Source organism: Alosa pseudoharengus, unplaced genomic scaffold (assembly GCF_046254945.1).
Source record: "Alosa pseudoharengus isolate Yale_2024_CS ecotype anadromous, Long Island Sound unplaced genomic scaffold, YU_APseudo_1.1 YU_APseudo_1.1_scf_23, whole genome shotgun sequence".
NCBI classification, from domain to species: Eukaryota; Metazoa; Chordata; class Actinopteri; order Clupeiformes; family Clupeidae; genus Alosa; species Alosa pseudoharengus.
In genome coordinates this window covers 15,378,256-15,389,159 of record NW_027468685.1, presented here as the reverse complement: position 1 = coordinate 15,389,159, position 10,904 = coordinate 15,378,256, and the positions used below count along the sequence as shown (strand labels likewise).

The 10,904-nt window shown below is 41.5% G+C and overlaps 1 protein-coding gene across 2 annotated transcripts; it reads left to right on the top strand.

Moving 5' to 3' along the window:
* The first annotated feature begins 1,065 nt into the window (after positions 1–1,065).
* Positions 1,066–10,791, top strand: hepacam2 (HEPACAM family member 2). Of its 2 annotated transcripts, none has more exons than XM_076301742.1 (9): positions 1,066–1,203; positions 4,383–4,733; positions 5,069–5,353; positions 6,728–7,024; positions 8,107–8,232; positions 8,811–8,844; positions 8,981–9,015; positions 9,552–9,625; positions 9,812–10,791. In XM_076301742.1, exons 1-9 carry the CDS (start codon positions 1,143–1,145, stop codon positions 9,920–9,922), a joined length of 1,374 nt encoding a protein of 457 aa, XP_076157857.1. In that variant the 5' UTR covers positions 1,066–1,142; the 3' UTR covers positions 9,923–10,791. The 2 variants fall into 2 exon arrangements, with proteins under 2 accessions (XP_076157857.1, XP_076157856.1); XM_076301741.1 differs by having other exon boundaries at positions 8,104–8,232.
* Positions 10,792–10,904: the final 113 nt, after the last annotated feature.

The following is a 10,904-nucleotide window of genomic DNA, read 5'->3' as shown; positions in this document are numbered from 1 at the left end:
TAAAGTACTGAAGAAAAATCTTGCCCAATACCAGTGGGAATTCATACAGTCTATGGTGGGAATGTAGGTTATCCAAACAAATAGCAATAGTCTGGCCTGTTGTTCAAAAAGTTGTCTCATGTATCATCAGCTTAAACTTGGATGGTCTGTGCATGATAGTTTACGCTGCATACACTTAAAACGAATCTGTTGAAAACAACACAACTTGCGTTGTTTTTATCACATCTCTGTGTCCAGATAGGGACAACAAAGTTTGTGTTGTTTCCTTTTTTAATTTGTTACACAATATGTTTTGAAAATAACACAACTAGAGTTGAAAACAACACAACTTGCATTGTTTTTTTTAGCACATCTCTGTGTCCAGATAGGGATTTAGGATAGGGTTTTCAGAGAGTACATACTCTTCACTCAAGGTTTAGCATACATAGACTCTGTGTTTACACTGGTTGTCATGACTGGTGAGAAGGATTCAGTTTGTTGTGTTTTGTTCATGGTTCTTTGAGATGCTTCTTCACTGACTTGATGGCAGTTGCTAGTGTAAGACCGTGAGCTGATCTTTAAACTCTGTTTGCTCAGAATGTATTCATTTCAAGTCACTGTTATTTAGACGTCACACTGAAATTGTCTTAAGGCAGTTCATAGAAACTCAAACCCTAACGTGTGTGTATGTGTGTCTGTGAGGGAGATATATGCGGTTGTATGTGCATGAGTGTCTGAGAGAGAGCTTGTGTGTATGTGAGCAGTTCATAGAAACCCAAACCTTAACTTGTGTGTGTGTGTGTGTGTGTGTGTGTGTGTGTGTGTGTGTGTGTGTGTGTGTGTGTGTGTGTGTGTGTGTGTGTGTCTGTTTGAGGGAGAGAGATTGAGTATGATTGTGTGTGTGTGTGCGTTTCGGTACACTGGTGAAGACTGATACTGTGCCTCGGGAGCTCTAGTTGAGTAGCGACAGGGCCTCGCCACGGTGAAGTGCGGGGACTGCCAGGTGTACTCCTCTCTCACTCCCTCTCCTGCCCTGTCCTGTCACGTGGGAGGGGCCGAGTGGCTCCTCTCATTTCCCTGGCAAATGCTGTCATCAGTTCTCTCTCCTTGTCACAAGACGAACAGCTCTCCCCTGAGGATAGGAAGGGACCTGGGACACAGACATGAAGTCCGTTGGGAGTCCGTCATTCCTGCTGTTTTGTGCATCAGTGTTCGTCCTGTCTGGTAAGGGAATATTATTGAATTACCTCACCATCAGCACCAGTAGGTTGGATGGGACATACCATCATGCAGGTTTTTGGCAAAGCTTGAATGTATTCTTGGCATTATATGTTGTTCTGAGGGGAAAAAAATTATTTTGAATTGGCCAGATGGGTGTTGTGTTTTAATATTTTTATTCTGTGTAAATTGGGTTGATATTGTGACTTGTAAATTTGGCATTATACCACTACTTCTGCATAGAGTCAAGTGTTTTTACCTCTGACTAGTTTCAGGAGTCAGACTGCTTTTGGAAATAATGCTAAAATATAGTTGTTGCCAATAACAGAATTAATTCCAGTCTGTTATATAAGGATATTAGGAGGGCTACACAATGTAATATCTATATATTCTGTGAAGAACTTGCAGGTAGGAAATACCAAAATTACCATCCCTCTATCTTCTATCCAGCAATTTGCCAGATATTTAATTAGGTAATTAACTATTAATTAATTAATATTAAATGTATCTCATCTCACAACATACCAATACAGTGACAGTAAATACAACCCGTGTGAGGTCCATCATGAAGGGGTAGGGGAAAAGGCCTGAAGTGCCTGACTCACCTTCTATTCTCATAACAGACAGACTGGTGCGTAAGAGGAGCCATATCATATGACTTTTTACAGAAGTCCCCACTTTGGCACTTGGTGTACACAGAACTCACCTCAGCAATCATTTGTTAATTCAAAAGTATAGCATCAAAGAAATATGTGTGCGAGTTCTTTGTTCCGTATGCAAAACATTTCACGATTTCGTTCGTTCTCATAAAAGTCTGAGGAAGTAGTCCGAAACAACATGACTTTCTAATTTGAACACATATTCTCAGTGTACCTTCTGCAACTATGTGTTGCATAGAAAAGTACTCCAACTGTTGTTTTTTTCCCCTCTCCTATTTACCCAGGCTTAAGTGGCTTATGTGTAGACATGTTTGTATCATGCTGATGGTCTCACCGTGTCAGTAAAAGGCAAGCACCTCACCTCTGAGTGTCCATTATCACTCCATAATCCCCCTCTCCTCCTCCTCTCCTCTGACTACTGTATCTCCACAACAATCACCAGTTTGTTTAGGGACAACAGGAGCAGAGAGAGCCAAGCACACTCCAGTTTATTCATGGGGGTTCCTTAGTGTTTGGCCTGTGGCATCGGCACACGTCCACCTCACAACCCCCCCTGCCCCCCCCCCCCCCCCCTCACACACACACACACACCCCTACACCAACACCTTCCACTATTGCACTGGCCATAGGGGTGGCCTTATTTTTTATTTAGTACATAACACGAGGCACACAGTAAGCTATTGTCATTCACAACACTTGCCTGTTAGGCGAGCTCCACAGAAGCAGGCAGGCGTCGGTGTTTGTGTGTGTGTATGTGAGCGAGGAGGTTGTTTGTGTGTGTGTGTGTTCTGAGAGGGTCAATTCTGAAGGCAGTAGGAGGAGGACAAGAAAAGGGGAGAGGATGTACACGTGTGTGTGTTGGTGTGTGTTTACCCCTATGTCGCCTACCTGCCTGCTGTCACACTGCATGACCAGGCACAGCCTGGACCAGACACACAGCTGCCACACACACACACACACACACACACACTTTCTTCTTCTTTAACGTTGCCCACTGACTCAACAGCCATTGTCAACAGCACTCAATGGTAATTAGACCCATTACCAAATCAACTAATTATCCTCAACCCTGATAAAAAAACACCTCCAATCTTTAACAATCTTATTCTATTGTGTCCATGTGTTGTGTGTGTGCATCCTCCAAGGAGATAGCATTATCTCACTTATCAAGGATCCTCTAGGCAACAGAAGCCTACTCATCATTGTGCAACCCAAACGACTCATTGTGATGTTGAGCGGGTCCTTCACGCCACTTAACTGTTTGTTTTAAGACCAGTTCAGAAAAAAAAACAATTAATTACCAGGAATCTTATACTGATCTTTCAGTGTGTCTTTGAATGAGTCCGGTAAATATTTAATCAGCCCACAGTTACAGGATGGAGCTTAACTGAAAGAATATGGTTATAGCTGCCCAGCCAAAATACATATAGGCTAGGGTTGAATTCATACTTGGGTCAACAAATATTTTCACTTTACATGTACTCTGGAGAAAATATGTCACTCCATAACAAACAGAGATTTTGTTCAAGGTTTATAGCAAAGTTTCTATAGTTAACCGTCTCTGTTTATAGTGTATTGTCATGTGTGTCATGTATAAGCATGCTTTAGGTAGAATGCTTTATTGTCATGTGTGTCATGTATGTATGCTTTAGGTAGAATGCTTTATTGTCATGTGTGTCATGTATACGTATGCTTTAGGTAGAATTCTTTATTGTCATGTAGTGTCATGTATGTATGCTTTAGGTAGAACAGGTTGAGAGCAATCTTATGAATACAAACCTGGAACCTCTGAAGAGCACCCAGCAGAGTACAGGTGTTAGTCTAATGAGAAACATTACTGACCCTGACTGCTGCCCCCCCCCCCCCCCCCCCACACACACACACCTCGGTGTAGTGTAGTCAAATGATTAGCGACACAAAACAAAAGGCATGTCGATTTCCAAGAACAAGCCGTGAGGCCCCAAACTACCACACTGTCTTTTAGACTCTTATTTGTGTCATCACTGGAGCTTATTCATACATATTAATGCAACAGTTGCAAATAATTATTGAGAACAAATATTTTGTTTAATTAATCCTTTACAAATGATCAACAAACATAATGGTCAAAATGTATATTTACAAAGATTTAAATGTATTTTTGTGCTTTAATGATGCTACTACCCTATTGTAAATATAGTAGTACTACTGGGAAATAAATGCTTTGTGTCCCATGCAGGATTTCAAAGATGACCGTGGTGTTGATCACCTTGCTCTACCTGTTAAGCCACTGGCATGCATTAGGGTTAGAATCTCAGGCTCTCAGGCTCAAACTATTTGTTTTTATGGAGTTTAATTCAAGTTAGAAGTTAGAATTGACTGGTACTTAGCAGACACTTTTGTCTAAGATAGTTCAGAAAATGGATGCAACATTTGGAGTGCTGCCATTGTTGAGTTGGCCATAGTGTGAGGAGTCAACCTCATTTGGTTATGGTGTACAAGTTAGTTGATGGTGGACACTTATCTCTCTCTCTCTCTCTCTCCCAGATACCAGCTCCGATTCTCCAAGGCCTCGGATCCTCCATGGAACAAAGGGCATGCCTCTCACTCTGCCCGTGATGACCCGCTTCCCGCTGCATGGGGTCGACATCCAGGGCAGCTGGTCCAAGACCAAGCCTGACCACTCGCACCTGGTGTCCTTTGAGAACGGTGGGGTCATCAAGAAGAGGCTGTTGCGGAACAGGATCTCCCTGAACCTCTCTGACGCCTCGCTGCTTATCCACCGACTGGACGAGAGCTCGGAGGGGGAATATAAGCTGGAGCTGAACATCGAGCTCTCAGAACACAACCGGGAGCAGCTGATGCACAAGGTGGAGACCGTGTATGTGACTGTGGATGGTGAGATTCATTTCCTCATTTCCCTGGAGAGTTTTGGTTTCACATGTTTGGATTTCCTGTCCCTTGGTTTTTATACAGACAGGGTTTCGCTCTCATGACGGCTATTTGTGTGTTTGTTTTTCTTATCCAAATGCAAATGTTTGTTTACAAATGTGTGTTTCATCCAAATGCGTGCAAGACCTGCAAGTCCTTGAGTATTTCCTTTCACAAATGGTTTATTGGATGACATCTCCATTTCTTACTTGGCCTTCAGATCATCAAGGTCCAGCTACATCAAAGACATTTTGGATCAAGTACAGTGTTATTAATTGACTCATGATGTTGTCCCCCAACAGTCCCTGTGTCAACACCAACTATTGAGAAGAGGGCAGCCTATGAACTCATAGAGGACAGGGACAATGTAACATGGACCTGCTCAGTCACCAGTGGTACCAAGGTTCAGTACCAGTGGCTGAAGGACAACCTTCCCATCCGACCAGACGAGAGACACATTTTCTCTCCCACAAACAACACGCTGGTGGTCCAGCCTGTTCGCAAAGAGGACATCGGCCGGTACACCTGCCTGGTCAGGAACTACATCAGTCAGAGGCAGAGCCCAAGCGCGGACCTCAACATTTACTGTGAGTAATGCAGCATGTTGTGGTCCTCTTCTACTTTCTCTCTCTCAAAGGACTGACTTTACTGACTTTAAATAAATTAAAGAAAAGGACCCCAAATTGGAATTTATTTTCCAAACTTCTGAATCCAAGCCTAGTTTTCTGCAGTACTAGACATAACATCAAATCTTTAAATTGCTGAGTTTGGATGGAATAGGAGTGGTGTACTAACTACCACTGTTGGTTGTTAAGTGGGGCAAAAGACGGAAATGTCAACTGTCCTTATTGAACACGTTTTCAGTAAGCACCACGACCACATGTGGAAAGCACAGAAAACTAGAACTAGAACTAGAATTTGCATGTATGCACCAATGAAAGAGCTCCTCTGTTTTCTTGTCTGATAGTGTCATCCCGTGAGTGTCACCCTTTACAACAACAACACATTACATTTATATCGCACTTTTCATGACACTCAAAGCGCTTCACATTGAAGAGGGAACGTCACTAACCACCACCACCAGCACACTGTGTTACACATTACATTTTTCAAACATGAATCTCTGAACATATTCTTTTAGATTATCTACCTGAGGCAACCAAAAACCCTACTGCAAATTGTATAATTGATTAAAAACTATAACTAAATATTTTTTTTAAACCTTTCTTACTGAACATTGTTGACAGTGCATTCATTGTTAGATGTAACACCTACACAAATGTTGTCCCCGTAGCTGAAATGTAGCATGTTCTTTGAGTGCCATGTGCCACCGCCTCAGGCTAGGACTGATAAGAGGTCAGTGCAATAAAAATAAATACCATCTGTGACCAGGAAACTGAGCAGTCCACACTAGTAATTTACGGTTATACAGTATGTGGCTTTTATGGCAGATTTACCTCCATGGGCATGAGAGTAATGTTCTTTTTGTATTAAAGAAGTCAGCCATCTTCACAGAGATCAAGCCCATCAAGTGCATTGTGTAGAAAAGCATAAACATTACATTAAAGGTACAGTCAGTGACTAATCTTATACATGTTTGGTCAAATTCAGCAAATTGCTCCTCGTGCTCATCTAGCTGTTTGTTCAGTGTGTGGGCTCCATAAAACTCGTGTTTGTACAGTGTGCGCCTACACAGTCCTGGCTCTGGGAAACAGGCACAGTGGTGCACACTGAGCCATAGACAATCTTAGCCAATCAATATGGAGTGTCAGGAGCAAAGAAGGGAATGGATGCAATTTGAATGGCTGTTTAGCTCAAATATCAACAACCTCACAAAACTGAAACAAAATGACACACTTTTCCTTTAATAATTCTACAATAAATAATAATTGGATAATATTGAATTAATAGGAAATCCTAACTCTAATAACATCTATAATGTCTCTCTTGGGGATTCTCAGATGGTCCGTACAACCTGGCCATAAAGTCTCACCAGGGTCTTAAGACTGGGGAGGTGTTTATGGTGGACCCCAGTGAGGTGGTGCTCTTCGACTGCTTCGCTGACTCCAACCCGCCCAACAGCTGCGTGTGGATCTCCAAAAATGGCAACAGGACGGAAGTGGTCATGACCGGCCTGCAGCTCGAGGTCAACCCACACGAGCTGGCCCAGGCCAAGGAGTTTGTGGTCCGGGCATTCAACAATGTCACCCAGAAAGAGGACGAGGCCCAGTTCCTTGTTGTGGCCAGCCCTGGCTCAGGTGAGTGTTTCGGATGAAAGGTCTGATGAAAGGCAAGGTTTCCAGACAGCTGGAAAGGTATTCTGCCTCAAAGGCTGGTAGTTCTGCATAGACTGTACCTGTTATGATTAAAATGACTTGGTGCAAGGGAAGCTACCAATGGTTCAGCTGGAGCTTTAAAGGCACCAATGAAAATCAGTTTTGGAAGATACAGAGTAGTGAACAAGCATTTGAAAATGTAGTGCTTTTAAAAATGGTGTTTTGCAGTCATTTTACATTCAACGTCACATGATCAGAAGTTCCTTTCCACTGATTCCAGGCCTTTGCATACCTAGATGGTGAGAACTCAAATGCACATCCTGGTTATCCATTTGAGTTTAAGAAAATTACTGCATCTCATTTCAAGTAATAGTACTGAACCTGGTACATGACTGTCCAGTGTGAGAACCAGTTATATGCTGTTTCGAAATGGGCTCTTAATAACCTCGTGGTTCAGATAAAGATATGAAAAGTTATATCCACCCCCTTTCAGTTGCTAAGCATATATTATTGTGTCCTGGGTGTAAACGGCGACCGGAAAGTAAACAGCGGACAGCAGGTGTTCACCTTGCACTCTGCTCTGTCGGAAGTTTCTGCTTGCAGCTACAGTTGGGGCTGTCTCGGTTTCAGGGTGGAAAAGCATAGAGGTAGATACCTGGCTGTGAAACAGGAAGTGAGGCGGTGTATGTGCTTCCCAGCCCTGATGATGTGCAAAATCATCCACAACCTTTCAGTGTTCGATGACACTTCTTGATCTGTTTCTCCTTCTGTAAAAAATTATTTAGGCCTATTTTTTTTATTACAAGGTATCACAGGATAGACACGTATCATATCAAGGTGGTTGTAGCATGCATACATTATAGTTAAAGATCCATGTAAAAACTGATTTGTACTTAAAAACCCCAAAACTAGAACTTTAATTCCAAACAGGGTGATATTGTGTGATATTGTGATATTGTGTTCATATAAATGTAACATGCATTTAGTAATGAGAAATAAACAATCATAGGTTTGTATTATATTGATATATAGTATGTTCTTCTCATGTTCGTTTTTTTCAGCAGGAAAGCAAAAATTGACTCATAAGGAAACCTTCTTGTCTCCGCTGGCTGCCATTACTCTTTGCTGTCCCCTCATCATCATTGTTTGTGGTTTGTTGTTGTTCAAGAGGACATGCCATGCAAAGCGAGGTAATGCACACGCCTAAGCAGTGTATGATAATAATGAACTAACATTGTTTTCCAATTGATGACATAAAGGTACAGTTTCTGATTCTGGTGCTTTGTCAAATTAAATTGCTTCGGCAAATTAAATTTACACCCATTTCCTGAGTGCTCCTGAAGCATCATGTTGATTGGCTAGAATTGGTGCAGTGTACACTCCCGTAACGGGCAGCTGCAGGACCCTGAGGGGTCAGACAAGAAGTGTATTGGATTAGAATCACAGACTGAACCTTTAATACAGTACACCACTGTATTAACACAAATACAAACATGTATTTTATTCCCTTGAAGTAAAAGCTTATACTGCCTTTAACCACCATTATACATACATACAAGAACAAGACCACTATGAGCTTGTTTCCTGGACACCCCCCCCCCCAACAAAAATGTTTTAGTCTAAGAATAGGCTTAATCTTAGCATGGGAAACTGGCCTGCTGAGTGCAATAGCAATGGGTGTTGATAACATTTCTAATTTCAACAACAAAAACATTGTTTGTTTTTCCCCATGGGCTTGATTTCATAATGTCATTTCATTGCCTTTCAGTCATAATTACGATGAAAGACACCCTCTCCAAAAGGTAAGGCAACCTCCACGAAGCCTTGTGTGTCTGACAGTTGGTCCCACCAGAGCAATGAATGTTAACTCTGTTTACACAGCCAAATGACTTTTAATCTTTAAACGCATCTCTCTCTCTCTCTCTCTTTCCTGCACAGGCCGATAACAGAACAAAAGCGACCCCACCGTTCAGGTAAGCCATGCGCGGTACTGTGTTTTTTATTCCAGGACGCCCGTCTGTTGTCAAGCACTGCTGTGTACATAGCCTGCACAAACAGCTGTCGAGCTCTGTGAACCATCTCTAGATCAGCATGTAACAATCACGGTCATATCGTGCCATTCTTTTGGCAACATAAAAACGCAAACACATCTTGGCCCTTCATTTGGGGCCAAGTGATGGAGGAGCAAAGCAGAATGGGCAACTTTTGTGCAAGCCCAATAACTTGAAGTAACACTTTCCACAAGCGCACGTGACGTGGAAAGAAGTCTTATTCTTTGACTGTGGGGCACGGAAGCGATGCTATCAGCTTCCGTGGCATGACACAAACTGAGGGGAATGATATTTACGACTGGGCTTTAAAATACAATGACATGAATGCACTTTGTCATATCTTCTGACATTTAATATAATTACCGGTAAATAAACAGTGATTACACCCTTTGGTGCCACATGGCAGCAGATTGATCCCTTAATGTAAGATGATATGTAATGATATGCTTTTCTGATAGGCCATGAAGATGCGACTGAAGACTTTGGCATCTACGAATTTGTTGCCATACCTGGGAGATTGGATTCCACTCAGGTGCGTTTCACTCTACAGACCTAAGAGACAATAAAAGCCATCTAATTTGATTGAATCTAGACATACCGTCCTTTGCAATCATACATCAATACCTTTATGAGCACAAATAGGACCGTTTTCAGATCAACTTCTTTAACTGTACTTTTTTACTTGGAACTTATTAACTGTATTGTGTACTTCTTTTAGGCATCATGTAGATCTCTGGCACACCCTGAATCCACACAGGATTTGCATACCACTATCTATGATGTCATCAGACGGATCCCAGAAACGCCCACTCTGAGCCTGCTGAAGTGAGGCTGGGCGGGCGGTAGACAGTGTTTATATGCGTTTATATGAGGTCATTTCAAATGTGACTTCAGTGGAATAGTGAGAATAGTGGCACCTGTACAGTGAAGCTGTGCTTCGCTTGAATCCCTGGGTGTGTGTCTCATGTTTGTCATGTGTGCAAGAATGGGTCTTGTCCCTGCACCATTTCTGTAAGCTGGCTTGATGAAAACGGGATGGTTGTGGTGATTTAAAAAAAAAAAAAAAAAACATATTTTTTTTGTGCTTATTTCAGTGTTTCTGACAAATATATTTATTTAATAGCAAATTAAGGGTTCTCTTTAACTATATTTGTATGTTTGTTTTGTATTTTCTCTCATTTGATATGAGTGCATTTCAATTCTGAGCAGGAATTATTTGAGGCATATGGCCATGAGCTTTTCTAGGGCTATTCTCTGTAGGAGTGAAATAAGGGGAATTTCACATGAATGGTTTAGCAACCAAATGTGCCAAGTTGGAATTCATATTGGCAGTAGACATGTTTTGAATATGTTGAATTCCCCTCTCCCTAGGCAAAATCATCTCTGCAATAGAAACATTTACAGACATATCTATGTCTGAATCACAGATGTAAATAATATATACTTATTTTATATTATTCTGTAATGCTTTATTTTTAAAAGCTGTAATGACCGTCATTATACTTACATATACCACAGAATATATAAAATTGGTACATGCCAAGACAACAGTTCTTCAGTTTTTTTGCTATATTTTACATGCTCCGAGTGCAAGTGTACTGTAATTGTCTTAAGACTTTGCTTTATCTGCTATTTTGTACAGCCACACTTAACAGACGTGTGATTTTCTATCTGAATAAAGATTTATAGCAAATGTAAGTTGCTTGTGTATGACACTATATGGGATAATTATTGTAGATGGTCACAGTTTGTGCTGAATCCGTTTTAATAGATTAGGAGGACATATAGTGTTGTTTCACCTGTCTGGAATG